General features: G+C 38.8%; 1 protein-coding gene and 1 pseudogene across 1 annotated transcript; one reads left to right on the top strand and one right to left on the bottom strand.

Annotated features, from left to right (window-relative positions):
* Window positions 1-4,698: 4,698 nt before the first annotated feature.
* On the bottom strand, window positions 4,699-5,459 carry LOC101594704 (annotated as a pseudogene).
* Window positions 5,460-7,840: 2,381 nt separating this feature from the next.
* LOC101594992 (olfactory receptor 5B3-like) lies at window positions 7,841-8,767 on the top strand. Its single transcript, XM_004667711.2, has one exon. It carries the CDS (start codon window positions 7,841-7,843, stop codon window positions 8,765-8,767), a length of 927 nt encoding a protein of 308 aa, XP_004667768.2.
* The last annotated feature ends 14,019 nt before the right edge of the window (window positions 8,768-22,786 follow it).

A 22,786-nucleotide genomic window follows, 5' to 3' on the forward strand; every position in this document is an offset into this window, starting at 1 on the left:
TTCCAACAATAGTGTTGGTACAGAGAGTGAGATCATTTGCTGCTAGAAATCTGCCTGTGTGGTTTTTTTGGGAGGGCAGATTTTAAAGAAGAGTGTGGGAGGATTTGAAACCTTAGCCTAAGAGATGTCTTACAGTGCTGTAATTACAGCTTGATGGACTATTCTGGTCAGAGTTGAAAGACCTGAATGCAGTAAGAACTAGGGGCTGTGAGGTTTGAATTATGAAGGTGGAAAAGAACTTTGCCTGAACTGAGTTAGAAGCAATTTGTGTGTGAGAGTCTTACAGTTATGCCTGTGTTGTGAGAAGGTGTGCAGGGTTGCTTTGAGTAGAAACAGACTTGTGTGAGCACAAGGCTATGGCACAGAGAAAATGAAATCTTTGGGTGAACTGCTGCAATTGAGAGATTATGAACTTTGAGATTGGGCCAGATGGTCTGCACCAGGGTAACAGGAAAAATTTAAACTCTTTTGAAGGGGACTGAGTGCTCAAGGAGTGTCCTTTTCTACAGGGTCTGTCTGCTTTATTCCCCCATGGATTAACAAACTGGCACCCTACCTGCTATTGTGGAGTATAAGAAATGCAGGAAAGGGAGGTTCATTGAGTTTCCAACACAGTCTTGTTTTGGAAATGGCCATGGGCAGTGTGAAGCAGGTTTGCTGGATGCCTGCATGGAAACCTGATGTTGCTGAGAGGATGGATTGTGGGCTGCAGTAGAGACTCAGTGGAGATGCCGGGACCACAAGATGGCTGCTAAGGAAAGTTGCTGGCCTCAGATGAAGTTTTCCAGGACTGTGAGTAGCCTAGATGGAGGAGTGGAATTAGAGACTTGTTGCTGGTTAGGATTATCAGATTTAGGAACTTGAAACTGGCTAGAGTTGTTGGTTTGAGAGCTACAGAGTTTGATGTTTTCCCTGGTTGGATTATTGGGATGTTTGAAAATCCCCTTATTTTTATTAATCCTAATGATGTTCAAACATCCCCACAATCCAGGTTATTTTAACTGAGCCATAATATAAAAAAAAAGTCCCCCTCAAAACTCATACTGGCACAGAATAGATGTTCATACTGCAAAAGATAGCATTGGGCATAGCAAAGAAATATTCAACCAATACGAATTTTAAAACAACCCAGACCAAGGAATTGGGAGGAGCCAGGAAATAGGGGTCTGGTCTACTCACTCCACACCACAGTGCCCACCAACACACAGACTGCCAGGGAACCCAGACCAGAGAACCCTCAGATTTTTATTTTAAAAAGATACTAGATAGCTTGATCCTTACAGGCAGGTTAATTGCACCTCTCTCAGTATAGATGCATGAGGGAGTTTAAGAGTCCCATGGGGGACAACTCCAATTATCTCCATATCTCCTTGTATGAGCCTCATTAGTCCCAAAGTGAATCATTATTAGATTTTTTTTGAAGAAGAAGAAGAACAAGAAACACATTGTATGTTCTGCCCCATTGGGCATCATTCATCATCCAAATGGTAATCACCGTTAGTACATACTGGCCTTGCTCTGACCTAAGGATTTGCTACTGAACTTCAACCATGGTAAGGGGAACGTATCAATGGAACAAATGGTTTCATTGATTTTCAAATAACAACCTTTTCTTCATCAGGTGTTTTTTAGTCCTCTCTTGTTTGTTCTTTGCAGCCATGATCTTTGAATTGGCAGGAAAAAATGTAATCTCTTTTATTTACTTGAGGAAGGAAAGAGAGAGAATGAATGTGAATGGGTGCCCCAGAGCTTCCTGCCACTGCAAGAAAACTTCAGCTGCATGTGCCATTTTGTGCATCTGGCTTTATGTGGGTGCTGGGTAATTTAATCCAGGTCATAAGGCTTTAGAAGCAAATGCCTTTAACCACTGAGTTATCTCTCCAACCCAAGAAACGTTATTGTATTTCTTTTGCAAATAAAGAGGAGGTAAGTGACTATTCTAAGGGCAAAACCCTTCAGCCATGCTGATATTCTTTCCTTCACTTAGCTTACATGAGAGAACTCTTCTAATAGTACTTGGTAAATACCATACAGCTGATTTTTTTTTTAAATTAGTTAAGTACACAGTGTGTATACAGCCACATTGATACCATCACTAGCCTACTCCCTGCCCTCCCCCTTCCACAGAAACCCTCCTCTTTGGGGAATGTGGGTCATGCATTGTGGGGTTAAGCCATCAGCTATGGGTAAGAGGCACAATGTCCCCACATGTGGATCTAACAATCTTTCCATGCCCGCCTTCCGCAAATTTCCCTGAGCCATGATGGGTTTGTTGATTTTATGAAACAAAAATTACTATTCTGGATTAACCATTGTTTTTCTGCTAGCAAAATGTTAAACCTTTATATTTCACCACAATCATCTAAGTGAGAAGTGTAATTCATGCAAAAGCAGGGAGAAACCTATATTTCCTGTGAGTTATTTAAAAGTAAAAAGAGGCATTTTCAAATTTTTTCTAAAAAACTGAGATGAGACTGGAGTGTAAATGTAAATGTATCCATTATGGGGATACTATAGACTCATAGTAGAAATTATGCTTTGTTCAAAAATACGAGTTTTGAGCCAGGTGTGGTGATGCATGCTTTTAATCCCAGCACTTGGGAGGCAGAGGTAGAAGAATCGCAATGAGTTCAAGGCCACCCTGAGACTACCTAGTGAATTCCAGGTCAGCCTGAGCTAGCGTGAGACCCTGCCTTGAAAAGCCAAATAAAATGAGTTTTGAGACTTATGATGTTTTTATTAATTAGGTGGTAACTTTATCCTATCCTGAATACTATAGATTTGCATTTCATTGAAGGTTAAACACACATACCATACCCAGATTATTGAAATGATTTTTTTAAGCTTAAATTTTTATTAATAATATTGGAACAAATAATATCAATAATTATATAGCTTTTACAACTTTGAAAGAATTTTCACATACACCACTTAAGCCCTCACAACATCCCTGTGAGGTAGGCAGGATAGTTGTTATTTTCCTATTACTAGTGAGAACAAGACTCAGAGGTGAAGTAAGGTCACAGAGTTGGTAAATGAAGCCAGGACTAGAACATAGGCCTTCTGATATTCTGCCTCCCTGAGAACTTTCAAGTAATGACATCCATGCTATATAACTCACATTTCTCCTATGATATTGATCAGATCTGTTTCTATAAGCTTTTTTTTTTTTTTTTTTTTTTGGTTTTTCGAGGCAGGGTCTCACTCTGGCTCAGGCTGACCTGGAATTCACTATGTAGTCTCAGGGTGGTCTTGAACTCATGGCGATCCTCCTACCTCTGCCTCCCGAGTGCTGGGATTAAGGGCGTGCGCCACCATGCCCGGCTCTATAAGCTTTTATATCAACTTTCCCTAATGTCCATAAACCCTGAAGCTGTAATGAGACATATTCTGCCTTGTTACTATACTTTCTCTTATGTGTCAAACATCATCCTAAGATGATACTTATGATTAAATTTTGAGATACTTATGATTAAATTTTGAGAATTCTTGGCTACAAACTTTAAATAATGACATGAAAATTCTGCTTAAGTTTTCCTATGTTGGGTATGTGAAACTTTTAAGACAAACCAAACAAAATAGTTCTTTTTATATTCTCAAAAGCTTAGCAATCTTTCTCAATAAAACTATAGGTTTTATATTTATAAATGGAAAACAGGAAGTTGTTTACTAGGAAACCCATGCAGGGTACACCTAAATGGAGTCACATGACACATTTTTCCCCCTTGTTGGCTTTACAGGAGAACTATTAGAGTCAACTGTCATGTTTGATCCTATCTCATGTGTGACACCCTCAGCAACAAGCTAGAAAAATGATCTGATCAAACCAGTAGGAGGGTTCCAGCAGTAGTGACAAAGCACACATGCATGTGGTGCAAAGAAAAGTCTTGCTGTTCAGTGGTTTTGGCTAGGTCCAGATTTTAAGCTATAGCATCTCTGTTAAATGAACAAATGGAAAATATGTTGGAGCCACCAACTTATATAACTGTATGTATCTGGCTCCAAACTACCCGTCAAAAGGAGAGTAAGCTCAACAGGCACAATAGGCAAGGGGTAAACCCAATTACTCTGCTATGGAGTAAAACAGCAAATGCAAACCTTCAGGTTCAAGTCAAGTTACATAACACCAGGCATGTAGATAATGTTTTTAAAATGTTCAGTGACACTAAACTGTATTATAAGGGATAGTTTTTTAAATTTCCAGTTACGGCCTTCTAAATTTAATGGGGAGTAAGTATATGGGAGATCCAAGGTGTCAAGGTGGTAAGTTTGAGAAGACCAAGAAACAACACAAATATTTCCTAAACTGACAGGTTTGGTCAAAAAAGTGACTGTTTTACCTCATGAAAGAAAGTCATGTTTAAATGCAGATTAAACAAGCTGTAGAAACTTAAACCTAAATTTTGCTGTTTGTGATACATGCCATAGAATGGCTTCCAAAAATAGAATTACCACTGTAGAATAGTATATGAATGAAACTATTCATAAATAAGTACTTGTATACTTGAACCCTAATTTAAAATAAAAAACACCACTTGTACTCATATTAAAGAAACCTAGCAGTTTTAGCTAAGGTGAAAAATATTGCAACTACATTTTTCTAAGATAAAACTGAAGATGACCTAGAATGTTCTGGTCCAGCATATGGGCTCCAAACTGACTACACCTTTTAAATGCATTTAGAATGGACTTTATTCCTTATATAGTGTCATTGCCATCATCATCTTCAGGTTTTCTCTTCAGTGGGATTGACTCATTGACTGTGTTCTGTGATGAAACCATGTTGGTGGTAATAAGAATACTTTTGGGTCCAATCATTGAAGGATTCATCAGAACATTTTGAACTGAAGATGTTGAAGGAACTGGTTTGACAGATGTATACTGAGAAGATGGGATCTGCACTGAAAATCTTTGGCTTGTCACTGACACTGGAGCTGGAACTTTATTTGGGGAGATACTGTTTGTGGGGGTGCTACAGTAGGAGTAGTAGGTCTGCTACTAACAGCTCCAACATTTAGCCGAGGGACGAGTCTTCCTTGGTTAGGTCTCTTTTTCATTAAGGACTTCAGCCTGTAATTTGGAGCTGTTAGGCAATATCTATCAGGTGGCAGTCTAGGTCCTGAATATGGCTTAATCAGTGACAATGGGGTTTGATTTTTCTGTCTTGCAATATCCAGTAAAAAAAACCTTTTGGAGGAGGATAGGTAAATGATTGGTCAGCATGACACTGGATTGCCAGTTTCATATCATCTGCACCAACGTTAGGTTTCTTCGCATGACTTGAATAAATTTTTGCATCATCCAGAATTGTAGTGACATATCGGAAAGCAAATTCCAACATTTGATTTATAACCCTTGGCTCATACTCTGTGATTCCCATATCTTTCAGGATCTGTGCCATCACCAGGGCACCCCTCGGAGCGTTCTTGGGAGGCGCCATCTTGCTCGACTCCGTGCTATCCAGCCTCTGATCCTGAAATGGTTCTTTGTTACTAGACAGGAGTCCGATAAGAATGAAAAGGTTCTGAGGTACATTTTATCTGTTTTAACACCTTCACATGCTTCTTGGAAACTGAATTTAACTTTTGAGCTTTGAGTCTTTCTCACACTACCTGTATACTTTTAAAGAACCACATGACTTCTCAAAGCCTCAGTTTCCTTAAATTAAGAACAATTATACCATACCATCTTCCTTGCACACACACACACACACACACACACACACGCGCGCGCGCGCGCGCGCACAATAATATCTATGTCTGTCATTGGTCTCAGAACATAATATATGCTGATCATGGATGTAAAGATGGGCAACATAATATATTCATGGGACTTGCTAGTTAATTGAGCTTCCAAAGGTCTAAAGAAAGATAGTAATGAAAGAACATAGATACAATTTTGGAATTGAGAAAGATTTAAGTAAGTATACATCCCAAGGCCATAATTCCAAAATAAATAAATAAATTTTATATATTTTTACATCATTAAAAGAGATCCATAAAATATTTTGCAACATGGAGTCTACTAAAAAAAAAAAAGAGAGAGAGAGAACTAAAAATAGCCCCATAATCCCAAGATTTTTCAAGCCATGGGCTCTATGATTTGGCTATTTGCTGACAGTGGTAAAAAAAAAAAAATGAGGGCTGGAGAGATGGCTTAGCGGTTAAGCGCTTGCCTGTGAAACCTAAGGACCCCGGTTCGAGGCTCGGTTCCCCAGGTCCCACGTTAGCCAGATGCACAAGGGGGCGCACGCGTCTGGAGTTCGTTTGCAGAGGCTGGAAGCCCTGGCGCGCCCATTCTCTCTCTCTCCCTCTGTCTTTCTCTCTGTGTCTATCGCTCTCAAATAAATAAATAAAAATTTTAAAAAAAGAATGAGTATTAAAGAATTGTGGACTATTTTGCCTAGATGAAATGCAGATTTCAAGGAAGAAATGAAAAAAAAAAGAGGCTTAGGTAGAATTTCAGGAAAAGACAGAGAAACTCTGGAGGCAGAGACATGCTCAGTGGTTGCAATTTAGGAGGAAAGGCAAGTTGGTGAGGAGAGCTTCAACACTTCACACTCACCAGAGTTGGACCCGGCATGTCAGAAGTGACCTTGATGAACATAATGCAGTTTAATGTCTCTTCCTAACACTAATATGATACTATGTGTCATCTGTGGCAAACCTTCCAAAGTTAATTTTCTTTTTATGCACTGCCTTACTATTTCTAATAATGATAACTGGAAGTGGGTCTCATGACCCTTCCTATTGCCCATGCATGTTCATGGGACTTAGGTTGGAACCTGTGACACTTAGGTGATATTGAGGTATGATATGCATCTCGTTTCAGAACTTAGACACTATGTTGGAAATAGCTGAGGATATATCTTCACCCAGAAATTCCTCTGCATATTGAACTTGCAGAGTTATTGCCCTATATCAACATGCCTAGAGATGTGATAAGACTCAGTACTTAAATTCATTTTCAGTCTCATAAAAAGTTCATGATTTAGCCACATAATTGTCAGTAGGCATGAATTTATAGGCAATAATAAGCATGAAAGAATGAAGGAAAAATTACAATTTAACTCAGAGTTTATAAATTTCATAATTCTTATTGAGTTTTGTTTGCTTGTTTTATCTCCACTGAGACACAAAAGTTGTGTGAACAAGACAAAAAAGACACCTAATTTATTACTCAGTTGACTTCAAACAGACACTAAACACTGCATTTGGACCAAAGGACACGGTAAGTAATTATAAACTGAGTTAAAATAAATTTGACTTAAATCTACTTTAGATCATTAGATCTAGTACCTACTTAGCAAAAGTTTAAGTTTGGCCTAGGTACAAAGTCAAGCTTGCCAATGAAGGCTTCTGCAAGTGTGAATGTGTCAATATACATCTCGTCCTTCATAATTCAAAGGTATATGACCACCAACATCCATGGTGAAAAGACAGTGAATTCACAACTAAAGTATATACAGTGGTTATTAACAGATGAGCAATATAAAGTGTCAGATTTTACTCTAATAAGGAGAAAGGAACTGGCAACAAGGATCACTCACACATCATTTGATAAAATTGCAAAATTATCTGTCAGTTTACAATTGTATAAATTTTTTGAAATCTATACACAGTATATAGTAAGATTCTTTAGGTTTGACAATGTATAATCCTGCATGCAATCAGTGCATTTTGTTTGGTTTTTAAGAATATAGTTTATTAAAGAAAAATTTGAGGTAATTCTAATTACAATGACAGAATATATGCTGTCCTTTTATTTTCCTATGTAATTTAGTGTGTGTGTGTGTGCTATTATGGACTTTTTCTTATTGCTACAGAGATTCTCCAGTAACATGATGGAGAACAGCACAGAAGTGACACAATTTATCCTGCTGGGACTGACCAATGACCCAAGCTTGCAGATTCCCCTCTTTATAACCTTCCTCCTCATCTATGTCATCACTGCGGTTGGGAACCTGGGGATGATCCTGCTGATTCTCTTGGACTCCCGGCTCCACACTCCCATGTACTTCTTCCTGGGCAACCTGTTGCTGGTGGACTTTTGCTACTCTTCAGCTGTTACACCAAAGGTCATAACTGGACTCCTAATAGGAGACAAAGTCATTTCCTACAATGACTGTGCTGCTCAGATGTTCATTTTTGCAGCGTTTATTACTGTGGAAAATTACCTATTGGCCTCCATGGCTTATGATGGCTGTGCAGCGGTGTGTAAGCCCCTCCATTATGCCGCCACCATGACAACAAGTGTGTGCACGTGGCTGATCATGGGCTCTTATGTCATTGGTTTCCTGAATGCCTCCATCCACCTTGGGGACACATTCAGTCTTGTGTTCTGTAAGTCCAATGTGGTCCATCACTTTTTCTGTGATATTCCAGCAGTCATGATCCTCTCATGCTCTGATAGACATGTTAGTGAACTGGCACTTGTATATATAGTGAGCTTCCATATATTTTTTGCCTTCATAGTCATATGGATATCATATATATTCATTTTTGCCACCATCCTAAAAATGCATTCAGCTTTAGGACATCACAAGGCAATATCAACTTGTGTGTCCCATTTCACTGCAGTCTCTATTTTCTATGGGACCAGTATCTTTATGTATGTACAGCCCAGCTCCAGTCACTCCATGGACACAGACAAAATAGCATCTGTGTTCTACACTATGATAATTCCCATGCTAAACCCTCTGGTCTACAGTCTAAGAAACAAGGATGTTAAGAGTGCATTCACAAAGATTGTTTTGGAGGCAAAATAGTATTTGTGATTTTGATTTCACATTTTGGGGATGCATAATACTTGGATTCATTCCTCTTGGATCTTCTTGAGTTACTTAGTTATATTTAAATTCACATTTAGTTTGTTTCTGAAAAAATATTGTTTTTTAGAAAACAAGAAATTTTATGTCTAGCAAGGCATACCTGAATGATAATATCTAAGATATCTGAGAGTCTGGTTATAAAAAATTTCAGACAGATGAAAGTCGAATGGGACCAGTTAGAAAGAGAGCATGATCAGTGGGCGTGGATGGCAAAAGAAGGTAATGGTGGCTGAATATGGTTGATATATATTACATAAATGGATGACAATGTGATGGCAAAATATTATTATGTATAATTAAAATACGTGCTAATAAAAACTTTAACAATCTCTTGGGGCTGGAGAGATGGCTTAGCAGTTAAGTGCTTGCCTGTGAAGCCTAAGGACCCCTGTTCTGGGCTTGATTGCCCAGGACCCACATTAGCCAGATGCACAAGGGGGTGCACATGTCTGGAGTTCGTTTGCGGTGGCTGGAGGCCCTAGCACACCTATTTTCTCTCTCTCTCTCTCTCTCTCTCTCTCTCTCTCTCTCTCTCTCTCTGTCGCTGTCAAATAAATAAATAAAAATAAACAAAAAAATTAAAAAAACTTAACAATCTCAAACTGAATATTGGTGAATTCACTCTTGTTGGCATTTTTTTTTTTTTTTACTATATTCCAATACAGTGTCTGTAAAAATGTTTGTAATGAAGCCCATGAACAGGAGAAATCTGCACAGGAATCCTGTGATGGTGGAAACACATTCATGTGGTAAATTCACTAGAGTTAAATGTAATGTGGAAACTGTAGAGTCTAATTTTGGGTTAATTGGACTAAATTAATATTTACCCAGATGGCTAATGTTTGAACAAACAGTCTTAATGAAATTGTCCCTTATTGATGTAGGTAGCCATTCTCTCGTTTCTCAAGGTCTTACCTGGATAGAGCAGAAATCAGCAAAGGCAAATTCTTCTGTCTCTGTAGGTCTCTTCTCTTTTTCCTTTGCCTTCTCTTTTTCCTTTGCCTCCTCTTTTCGTCCTCTCTCTCTCTCCTCCTCCCTTCAATCTTCCTTCCTTGCCCCTCTCACTCTTGAACATAAGAGCAACTGGTCAGGCTTTACTCTTGAGCCTTTGGCCTTCAGGAGCTCCACAAGCCACTCTCCTCTCTCCTTTCTCAAGCCTCTGAGCTCCTTCTAAATTAACCACCTGCTTTCATTTGTTCTCCAAGCTACAGATTGAACATCAAGGGATTTTGCAAAAATCCACCATTGAATGATTATAAATAAATAAATAAAGACATACATTCTGCTTTACTGGAGAATGCTGAAAATACAATAGTGTTTATTGCTTATGAGTCAATTTTACCTTAGATATTTGGAATTAAAATTTTTCACAATGTATTTTTATTTTTTTCATTACCACTCTATGAGTTCTGTATGTGAAAAGCAATGTGATATATTATTAAATGAAAGTTTGTGTTCTCTTTATATGTTTTATAGAGATTGGTAATCCTGGCATTTTTAATGGATTAATATTTCTTTTGACTAAATCCCTTCATACAGCTAACATGTTTATATTTTAATCTTCAAAAGGATAAATTGACACAATACAAGGAAATGTAGGTAAAATATTTTATGGGTTTATAAATATTATGTACTTTTTCTGAAAATGTTTTAAAATTATTAGCACTGTCCATTCATTTTCTTTACTTTAGTCAAGTTATATTCTGTTGTCATTGGTTCAGTCTTTTCCCTCCCTCTGTCGTTGTTGATTTTCTAGCAGTTTCTTCACACCTCCAATCATGATTTGGCCTCAGGACCTTGACACTTCCCTGTGAGGCATGTTCTCACTCTCTTCAGGTATTTACTCAAATGTTAGTGAATTATTGAGTCCTGATTTACCATGGATTTATGGGTTATGAGTTGTGAGAACAGCTGTCAGTTATTGAGTGGGGGGAAATGCCTTCAGAAACCCTTTCCTATTTGGTGGATTGTACAATCTTTCTGGCCCCTTTTCCTTAGCCTTGGCAGGTGTCTTAAAAGTCTACTTTAGTGTTAAGCTCTCAGCAACTTCTGGATTTCTGCTTTGATATGTTTTGAGTGTACTCAGTGGCTATTGTCATCACCTTGGCACAGGTTGTTAGGCTCAGCTTAAGCACTGTTGATTAGTTTGCCAATTCCTCCATGGTTTCACCTGAACCCTGGCTGATGTGCAAGGGATGGCTCATCTCATGACAGGGAGTCAGCTATCTTTTCCTGTCTTGTTAACAGATTCTCCAATGGACAGTAAGAGCAGCATAGATTAAAGGGGAAAAGGATAGTTAATTAACAGAAAGTTTGATGGGTGTAGCTTCTTTTTTTGGACAAAGACAAGTGGGAGCTTCACATTGGAGTCCATTACTCTCATCCCTATAGAAGTCTGACCTGGTTCCCGGTATCAGCTGAGTTCCTTTCCACCTAGTGGGTCTCTTAGACAATAAGAGAGCCATTGATTACTTGCCTAGGCTGAGTGCCACTATTGCACAGGTGTGTACATCTTGTTCAGCTTGTTGATTTCATATAGCAGGCCCCCCTGATTATTCACAGTGTTGATGGCCATTTTCCCTTAGCAGTTCATGTAGCACTTTCCAGTACTATATGAGCAAGCCATCAGGGGACTGGCTTCCTTCCAGATTCCAGCATGATCTCTCAATGTTTTGTGCTAGCATCTTGTGCTGTGTTTCTTACTATGGCTTTGAAGTATAGCTTTAAATCAGGTATGGTAATACCTATATAGGTAGTTCTTTTGCAGAGGATAATTTTTGGAAATTTGAGTACTTCTGCCATTCCATATGAATTTTGAGATTATTTTTCCTATCTCTGTAAAGAATCACAGTGGGATTTTATTTATTTATTTATTTATTTGAGAGAAGGAAAGAGGCAGAGGGAGAGAGTGAATAGGCATTCCAGGGCTTCCAGCCACTGCAAATGAATTCCATATGCAAGTGCCCCCCTTGTGCATCTGGCTTACATGGGTCCTGGGGAATTGAACTGAGGTCCTTTGGCTTTGCAGGCAAACATCTTAACCACTAAGCCATCTCTTTAGCCCTATTGTGGGATTTTTATTGGTATTACATTGCATCTGGATATTGTTGTTGGTAGAATTGCCATTTTCACAATATTAATCATATAGGTATTTCACTTCCTCGGTTAGTGATATCCTAAGGTGTTTATTTTTTGTGGCTATTGAAAACTGAACAGCCTCACTAATTTCCTTCTTTGTAGATTTTCCTTTGGTGTAAGAAGGCTACTGATTTCTCTGTGTTGATTTTGTATCCTGCCACTTTGATAAAGGAATTTATCACCTTTAGAACTTTTTTTTTGGTAGAATCTTTTGGGTCACTTATGTATAGGGTCATACCATCTGCAAATAGGGCTAGTTTACTTTTTTATTTCCAATTGTTAACCTTTTCATATCTTTCTCCTGTTTTATTGCTTGGGCTTGGACTTATAGTACTATGCTAAAGGGCAGTGGTGACAGTGGGCACCTGTCTTGTTCACAATAATAATGGGAACTCTTTGAGCCTTTCCCTATTTAGTATGATTTGGGCCTTAGGTGCTTTATATATAGCCTTTATTATGTTGAGAAATCAGTTCTCCATGCTAGTCTCCCCAGCATTTTGATCATGAAGGGACGCTGTGTTTTGTTGAAGGTCTTCTCTGCATCTATTAAAATGATCATGTAGTTCTTGTGTTCAATTTTATTTTTGTGGCATATTACATTTATATATTTCCATATGTTGAACCATTCCTGCATACCTGGGATGAAGCTTACTTGATTAAGGTGGACAAGGCTTTTAATGTGTTGTTAAATTCAGTTTGTGAAGAATTTGTTCAGAATTTTTGCATCTAGTTTCTTTAGAGGTATTGGTCTATAGTTTTCTTTTCTTGTTATGTCTGTGTCTGGTTTTGGTATTAGGGTAATGCTGGATTCATAGAAGGAGTTTAGGGAGCATTCCTTGGTTTCCAATTGTGTGAAATAACTTGAGCAATAGTGGTTTCAGTTCTTTAATGAAGATTTGGTAGAAGTCAGCTAAGAATCCATCAAGTCCTGATCTCACTCTGAGTTCAGCTGGGGCTGGGGTAGACAGTGAGTATCTCCTCATGTCCAGTTCCCATCTCTAGCAGATTGCTTCAAGTTCACTGAGATGAACTTTCAGTCCAGGTAGAGTTATGGAGGAAGGGATATTTATTGAAGCTTGCAGATCCAGGGTAAGTTCCATAATGGCAGAAGAAGCTGGCCTGCTTTCATAGGACCAAACACAGAGCAAGAAGCCCAAGCCTAAAAGTCAAAAGCCACACAGCATTGCATACTTCAGGAATTCCAGATAGGCACACTTATCTTTAGATTGAAATCTCAAACCATCCATCACACCTTAAGATCTTCCCAGTGACATTGCCTCCAGCCAGGTGGCTGCAGATGCAGACTAAAAACTAACAAAATACTGAATATATTGGGGACAATCTATTCAAAGTACCACGCCATCTGAAAAAGAGAAGCAGATTCTTCAATGGAGAGTGAAATCAGCACCAGTTAAATGAGATAACCATTATTAATTTAGAGAGAATTAAAAGGGCTTAGACACTTTTATAGTCTAAGGTTAGTGGGAGCTTGACAATGGAAAGCAGAATCATTATCTGGATATGATTCTGACTTGTTTACCAGTTCCAGATATGTTTTCCTTTCCACTAAGCAGATATGTTAGCAAATCCAAGGGCAGTTGGTTATCTACCATGGTTATGTGCCACTATTGCACTTGTGTGAGCATCACATCAAGTTGTTTGCTTCTGAGTCACTTAGACTTTGAATTGCTTGGACAGATGTTGGCCACTTTCCTGTGGTAGCTGATGTAGCACCTTCTAACCAGATATCTCCATGGTTCGTGTCTTCAGCAGTAGGGTCTTACTATTAACCTCTGGTGGGTAATCAAGTGCTCTGACAGAAGTCTGTCTTGTTTGTTTTGGGAGATCTAGTAGGCCTCTCTGATCAACAGCTCATTGTGGATGTTGACCACAGCCAGATTTAAAGGCCAGTACTAAGGGAAAAGAAAAAAAGAAAAAGTCAGAGAAAAAAGAGAAACAGAAGAAATTTGATGTTAGGTTTCATATCACTCTCTCCAGGGCCCTTTGATTCAGATGCTCCATCTACAGTTCACTTGAGGATTACACCTTTTAGTCTAATTTCCAGGATATAGGATACTATGGCACCAGTTCAATTTGGGTTCAGTTTTGTGTCCGCCACCCACCATTTTCCTTCCCACAAACCCTACCATGCCTATTGTCCAAGGATCAAGATGCTATTCAGTTATGTCACCAACTTGGGCTGATCCAGGTTAGGAATTGCAGATGAGTTAGATCATGTGACAATTGTCTTTCTGTGATTGTATGAGTTAACTTAAAATGATCTCCTCCAAGTTCAACCATTTTTTCTACATATTTCAATATGTCATTTTTTCTTACTGCTGAGCAGAATTCCATCTTGTAGACATACCACATCTTGTTTATCCATTCATCCAATGATGGGCAGCTGGGTTGATTCCAGTTTTTAGCTATTATCAATTGAGCACCTATCAACATTGTTGAGCTAATATTTCTGAACTGAGATGTGAAGCTATTAGGGTAAATGCCCAGTAAAGAAATAAAAGGGTTTTCTGGTAACTCTGTCTCCACAGCCTCATTGACATTTGTTTTCAGTTGATGTTTTAATGTTTGCTATCATTATGGGGAAATAGTGGAATCTCATAGTTGTTTTAATTTGTATTTCCTTAACTGTTAGGGATGGTGAGCATTTTCTTAAGTGTATGTTAGCCATTTGTAATTCTTCCTCTGAGAACTCACTATTTACTTCTCTGCCATTTGATTTTTTTTATATACTGTTTTTGAGTTCTTTGTAGATTCTAGATATTTGGCTTCTGTCAGTGTTATAAGCTGGCAAAGATTTTCTCCCATTCAGTGGGTAATCTGTTGCCTCTGCTTATGGTATGTTTGTCTGTGCAAAAGCTTTTTAGCTTCATAAGATCCTATTGGTTGAGTGCTTGTTTAATTTCCGTGGCTACTATTTTTTTTTTTTCAGGAAGTCGTTTGCAAGTCATATATCATGGAGAGTGCTTCCGTTTTTCTCTTCCAGCAGTTGAAGTGTTTCAGGTCTTATATTGAGGTCTTTAATCCATTTGAACTTCATTTTTTATTTTTTTTTTTAATTTTTGTTTTTTTGAGGTAGGGTTTCACTGTAGTTCAGGCTTACCTGGAATTCACTATGTAGTCTCAGGGTGGCCTTAAACTCACCTCAATCCTCCTACTTCTGCCTCCTGAGTGCTGCAATTAAAGGCATGTGTCACCACGCCTGGCCCTTAACTTGATTTTTATGTATGATGAAATGAGTGGTTCTAATTCCATGTTTCTATATATGGTCATCCAATTTGTCCAACACCATTTGTTGAAGATGTTGTCTTTTCTCCATTCTCCATTATTGGCACCTTTGTCAAAGATCAAGCAGCTGTAGTTTCTTGCCCTAAAGTCTGGGTCTTCAATTCTGTTCCATTGGTCTAGGTTTCTGATTTTATTCCATTACTATGCTGTTTTGTCACTATGGCTTTGTAACATAGCTTTAGATCAGGTATGGTGATACCACCAGAGATGTTTATTTTGCTGAGGATATGTTTCGATATGAGGCCTCTCTTCATTCCATATGAATTTTGTGATCATTTTTTCAGTCTTAGTGAAGAATGATGCTGGTATTTTTATTGGAATTGCATTAAGTCTGTATATTGCTTTTGTTAGAGTTGCTATTTTCACAATATTAATTCTACCAATTCTACCTATCTAGGAATATCTGAGGTCCTTCAATCTTCTTAAGTCCTCCTCTATTGCTTTCTTGAGTTTTTTGTTTGTTTGTTTGTTTGTTTTCATTATATAGTTGCTTCACATCCTTTGTTAGTGTTATTCTGAGGTATTTAATTTTTTTTGTTGCTATTGAAAATGAGACAGTTTCACTGATTTCTTTCTCTGTATATTCTTAGTTTGCATATAGAAAAGCTACTGATTTTTGTGCATTGATTTTGTATCCTGCCACTTTGCTGAAGGACTTTTATCACCTTTCGAAGTTTTGGGATGGAGACTTTTGGGTCACTTATATATGGGATCATGTCATCTGTAAATAGGGCTGACTACTCCTTCCTCTCCAATTTGAATCCCTTTTATTTCTTTCTCCTGCCTTATTGCTTGGGCTAGTACTTCTAGTACTATGTTGAAGAGCAGTAGTGAGAGTGGACACCTCTGTCTTGGCCCCAATCTTAGTGGGAAATCTGAGTTTTTCCCCATTAAGAATTATTTGGGCTTTAGGAGCTTTATGCATAACCTTTATTGTGTTGAGATATAAACCCTCCATGACTATTCTTTATAGTGTTTTGATCATGAAATAGTGTTGCATTTTGTCAAAGGCCTTCCCTTCATCAATTGAGATGATCATGTGATTCTTATGGTTAAATTTGTTATGTGGTGTACTACATTGACCCATTTCCATATGTTAAACCATCCTTGCATCTTTGGGATGAAGCCTACTTGTTCAAGGTGGATAATGCTGTTGATGTGTTGTTGAATTTGTTTTGCAGGATTTTGTTCTGGATCTTTGCATTTAGTTCACTAGGGATATAGGCCTATAATTTTCTTTCCTTGTTACATCTCTTGTTTTGGTATTGGGGTGATACTAGCTTCATAAAAGGAGTTGGGGAGGATTCCCTGATCACTAGTTATGTGAAACAGTTTGAAAAAAAAACTGGTTTCAGTTCTTCTATGAAGGTTTGATAGAATTCAGCTGAGAAGTATCTGGTCTTGGGCTTTTCTTCTGGGGAGGTTTTTGATTACCCTTTCAATCTCCATGGATGGGCTAGTTTTGTTTAGGAGATTAATCTGCTCTGAGTTTACTATTTTAGGTGGCCTGTGTCTAGGAATCCATCTATTTCTTCCAGATTATTTAATTTTGTGGAGGAGAGGTTTTGAAAGTACACATGATGAGTTTTCCAATGTCATTGATGTCTGTAGTGATCTCTCCTTTTTAATTTCTGATTTTGTTAATTTGAGAATTTTCTTTTTTGTGCTTGATCACTTTGGCCAGGGCTTTGTCAATTTTGTTGATCTTTTTCAAAGGATCAGCTCTTCATTTCATTGATTTTAAAATTGTTTTCCTGGTTTGCAATTTATTAATTTCTGCTCAATCTTGATTATTTCTTTCCATCTGGGGCTCTATGGGTTGGATACTTCTTGTTTTCCAGCACCTTTAGTTGGAAAGTCAGGTTATTGATTTGTGATCTGTCTGTCTTTGTAATGAAGACATTTAGGGCTATGAATTTCTCCTTATGACTTTCTTCATTGAGTCCCATAAGTTTTGATAGGTTGTGTTTTCACTATCTTTCAAACCTAGGAATTTCACAGTTTCTTTTTAGATTTCTTCCATGACCAATTCATTGTTTCAAAGTGTGTTGTTTAGGCTCTAGAAGTTGGTGGAGTTCTTGATGTGTCTCTTATTGTTAATTTATACCTTTAAAGCATTGTGATCTGACATGATGCAGGAAGTGACTTCAATTTTCCTGACTTTATGAAGGCTTGATTTATAGCCTAATATATGGTCAATTTTGGAGAAGGTTGCATGGGCTGCTGAGAAGAATGTATATTCTGTAGATTTGGAGTGAAAAGATCTGTATATATCCATTTGGTCTAGTTGATCTATGATGTTGTTGAGCTCTATTATTTCCCTGATGATTTTCTCCTTGGATGATCTGCCTATTGATAATAGTGGAGTATTGAAGTCTTCAACTATGATGGTGTTGGTGGATTTTTCTGCTTTATTGTCAAGTAGATTTTGCTTTATAAACTATGGTGCCCCTGTCTTTGGGGCATATATATTTATGATTATGATATGCTCATGTTGGATCATTCCCTTGATGAATAAAAAGTGGTCTTCTTTATCAGTTTTGATCACTTTTGGTTTGAAGTCTATTTTGTCACATATTAATATAGCAAAACCCACTTGATTTTATTTCCATTTGCTTAGAATATCAGTTTCCAACCTTTTACCCTGAGGAGGTATCTATTGTTAGTGATGAGGTGGGTTTCTTGAAGGCAGCAGATAGAAGGGTCCAGTTTTTTTAATCCATCCTGATAGTTGGTGCCTTTTGAAGGGTGAGTTAAGACCATTAACATTTAAGTTTATTACTATGAGATTTGAATTAATACCTTCCATGATGAGGTGTTTTATGGGGTTGGGTGCTTACTTGTGTTATGTATTGTCTTGAGCCTGGTTTACTGTGGTTATTGTGATCTTCTTCTTGTTGGCTCCTGAGATTGGTGGTTTGACTGTTCTGTGTGGAGTATTCCCTCAAGTATTCTCTGTCGGTTTGGCTTTGTCTTCATATAATTATAGAGTTGACTTTTTTTCATGGAAAGTTTTTCTTTCACCATCTACTATGAGGGATGCTTTGGCTGGGTAAAATAGCTTGGATTGGAAGCCATAGTTATTCATATTTTGAAGTGTTCCATTTTAGGCCAGTCTGGCTTTCAGGGTTTCCATTGAGAAATCTGATGTTATTCTCCCGGGACTGGCTTTATATGTTGTGAATTTCTTTTCTATTGGTGCTTTTAACACTCTGTCTTCATTTTCATGGTTAAGGTTTTTATCTAGGATGTGTCTTTGAGAGTTTATTCTTTGGCCCTGACTGTTTGGTGTTCTGTGGGCTTCTTGTATCTGAATGGGCCTCTCTTTTACAAGATTTGGAAATTTTTCTTGAATAATTTTGTTGAGTATGCTTTCTAAGTCTCTGGTCCAGATTTCCTCTCCTTCTGATATTCCCATGAACTGGATGTTTGGTCGTTTTATAGTTTCCCTCAGTTCCCTCGTATTCTGTTTGCTTGATTTTTTGAACTTAGCAAAGGTTTTGGCCCCCTGATCACTTTCTTCTGTGGCCACCTAGACTAGGAGCCCTGATACTGTGATCTGGTATACTCACTCCAGAGGGCTATGGTAGCTCACACCCTGGTGTGCAAGGAACTCAGACCCAGGTGGTTGGAGGGGACCAGGAATTGGCCCAGTGCACTCATTCCAGATCACTGTGCCTGCCCATGCACTGACTGTTCAAGGAACTCAGATGTAGGAGGAGGTGGGAGGAGCCCAGATATGGGTCCAACCTACTCAATACAGACCACCACACTCACCCACACACTGCCCATGCAAGGAATTCAGACCTGGGTGGTCTCTAGGGATGGTTTTAATTTTTGTTTTCTATTTCATGTTTCTGCATAATATCCATCCCTTTATTGATTTTAAATTGCAGGTCGAGGTTTAATTTTCTTGATGCTTCATGGAATTCATTCTTGCACTTGATTATCATTTCATTAAACTTAATAATCTGATTGATAGTTGAAATTCTCTATTTATTGACTCACCTTCAATTTGTTTATCTCTTTTAAGATATATGGTTTTCTTCAATGTGTTCTTTATAGATATGTGGAGACACACACACACACACACATATGTATGTATTTGAGGATATTTTACATTAGTTCAATTTTTTTAAGCTTATTGTGATTAGTGTCAGGTATACTATAGAATTTTCCTAGGAATACTTCATGTGAAATTGAGAATCCCATGAATCTTGGTCTGGGTGCTCTCTATATATGCATGGTACATTGCAGTGGTGTTCACTTTCTCTACTGATTGTTCATTATAACTATATATAGTGGTTTGATTCATTCTTGGAAGTAAAGTAAACCTTCTATTCCTTCATTCAATTTTGGCAATATTTTCTTCAGGTGTTTTATAGATTCTATTTTTACATGTTAATATGGTTATAGTTTATTGATCAATATACATGTCCTTATTTTTCTCTTCAAATAGTAATTCACCCATAATTTGTCCAACCTACTGTCAGTATAGTCAGACAAAAGAGTAATGTTGCAATAGTAGCCTATGTTTCTTTGTGGACCTCTGAGACATCCTTGACCATCCACTCTCTGGGAGGTATCCAACCTGCAATTGAGATTTCCTGCAATAATGTATGGCTTCAGGGAACTGCATTAACTCCCTCTACAGAGAGCTTTTGCCCATTCTTTAAAAAAATCTAATTCTATTTTTAAATAAACCAACAAAGTAGATTACTTCATGCTTATTTTACATTGACCTTAGTTTTTGTTAGCCTTCTCCCTACCCTTACCTCACTTCTGTTATATCCTCTGACCTCACTTAAAACTTATTACCCCCAATATGCCATCGCTCTACTTACATATCTACTATCTCTGGTCCTTGAGCCCTCACCACTCACCCAAGTGAAGACCGCTTTATAATTTCTTAGCCTTTAACTTCCTCTTATTTCCACCTGCATACATACGTAAAAATTCAGTTAGAATATGCATATGAAAGAAAACACAGGGAATTTGACTTTCTGAACCTAGGTTACCTCATTTAGTGTAATATTTTCCAGATTCAATGATTTTTCTGTGAATTTCATTTTTATCTATAGCTTAATAATAGTCCATTGCACATAAGTACCACATCTTCATTATGCATTCACCAGTTGATTAACATCTATGCTGATGCTATATTCTAGCTATTTTGAATATAATAGGATTGTGGTGATTTGATTCAGGTGTCCCCCATAAACTTAGGTGTCCTGGATGCTAGGTTCCCAGCTGATGGAGATTTGGGAATTAACACCTCCAGGAAGCAGTGTATTGTTGGGGGCAGGCTTATGGGTGCAGTTTCTCTTCTCCTGTTTCTATTGTCTACCTTATGTTGGCCAGGGGGTGATGTCCATCCTCTGTTCATGTGATCATTTTCTCCTGCCATTGTGGAGCTTCCCCTGGAGCCTGTATGCCAAAAGAAACCCCTTTTTCCCAGAAACTGCTCTTGGTTGTTTGATTTCTACCAGCAATGCAAACCTGACTGCAACAAGGATGCACATGGATGATCAAGTGTTTCTAGTGTAAAAGTATGTAGTCTTCAGGGTATATTCCTAGAAGCAGTATAGTTGGGTCAAGTAATAGAATTATTTTTACATTTTTTGTTTGTTTTGGGGGGTAAGTATGTACTAAGTGTGATGTTGACTGTGGTTAAAATGTGTTTATGGTGTACTCATATGTCTGTGTAGATGTAGTGGCCCATGCACATGTGGAGGCCAGAGGAGAGAGTCAAGGTCCCCTCCATTACTCACTTACTTGTTTCTTTGAGACAGAGTTTCGTTCACTGAATAATAATCTTTAGTCAATTTATGATCCATAGAAATCCACTGGTCTCTCCTGCCTACAAGACTGGGGTAAAGACATGCATGACCTTTCCCAAGAGTTTATGTAGCCCCTGGGAGAATCAAACTCATCAGTCTCAGGGCGTCTCAGGTCTTTGTGCATGCTGAAGTGCTCTTGACAACTGAAACATCTCTCAAGGTTTCTGAGAAACCACCACACTGATTGCCATAATATCTGTACAAGTTTGATCTCCCACCAACACTGAATAATGGTTCCACTTTCTACATACCCACATTAGGACTTGTTGCCATTTGGAATTAATTTTTTTTTAATTTTTTTTTTGAGGTAGGGTTTCACTCTAGCTCTGGCTGACGTGGAATTAGTTTCAGGGTGGCCTCCAATTCATGGTGATCCTCCTACTTGTGCATCCTAAGTGCTGGGATTAAAGGTATGAGCCATGCGCGACTTCTGGCCAAGATGGCGACTGCCTAGCTGCGCTGCAGATACCAGGGAAAGAAAGGCAAGAAATTAAGGGTTATCAGGGTCTTCTTGCCAGTGGGAGGGCACAGAGTGGGGAAAAACAGGGAATCACGGATCCCCTCTCGGGTGGGTAGTCTACCCCCAAATACAGCCACCGCGCCCCACTCTTCAAGCAGCTGTGCTCTGATCACCAGCACATTGCGCACCCACCAGCCCACTGCGCTGAACGCAGGGGGACCTCCGCCGTTGTGCTCTGATCGCACGCACTAGCCTGCCACACTGTGCTCAGTTCACACACCCACGGGGGCCACCTCTGCTGTGATTAGGTGGGTGCCAGACACCCCACTGCTGTGCTCTGATCCCTTGCCCACTGGCCAGCCTCTGCTGTGTCCTGATCCCATGCATGCATCAGCTGCCTCTGCACTACAATTGCATGTGCAGAGGGCCCAGTCCCACAGCAAGGGCCACATAAGCCCACACTGAGTCACTAGAGCCAGCTCAGGTACATTCCCCTACCTGTCTGTTGCCACCCATCCCCCACTCCCCTGAGGTGGGAGAGCACAGACTGTTTGCAGATCCCAGTGTTCCCAGCCAGAGTTTGGGCAGCTTCAGGGATTGCTACCTCAGTCCCCTTTCAAGCTCGAAGGCAGGCAGCTTTGGCGCATTACTGGGTGAGAATTCAGGCAACTTTGGCGCCCCTGTCAGGCAGTAGATAGGTGGCTTTGGCAAGAGAGAACAAAAACCCAGGATGCTTGCAACTGTGCCAGGCTGCCTTGGATTCTCATTTAGCTAGAGCACAGGATGCTCCACCCACCTACCTTCCCATACACTGACATGGGTAGACCACAGTACAAAAGAAACAACATGAAAAATAAAATGCAAGAAAATCTAGACAGATCACCCAGTCCAACAAGGATTACATCTAACCAAAACATAGAAGAGTGTTTAGGATCAGAACATCAAGTGGAAGCTAAGAGCAATGCAACCCTGACCAACCTACTGCTAGAACTTGCAGGAAAGCTACAAAGGACAGATAATCGTGTGGAAGCTACCATCACTAAGCTAGAGCAATATGATAAGACACTGGAAGGAATTCAAAGAGAGCTAAGAGAGTTGAGGGAGAGTAAAAAAAAAAAAAGGGGGACCTTAAAAATCAGCTGGCCACACTAAAAGAAAACATAAAGAAATGCAAGGATGATTTCCAAGAATCATAAAGAAAATCAGAAAATG

The sequence above is a fragment of the Jaculus jaculus genome, chromosome 1 (genome assembly GCF_020740685.1).
Source record: "Jaculus jaculus isolate mJacJac1 chromosome 1, mJacJac1.mat.Y.cur, whole genome shotgun sequence".
Taxonomy (NCBI): Eukaryota; Metazoa; Chordata; class Mammalia; order Rodentia; family Dipodidae; genus Jaculus; species Jaculus jaculus.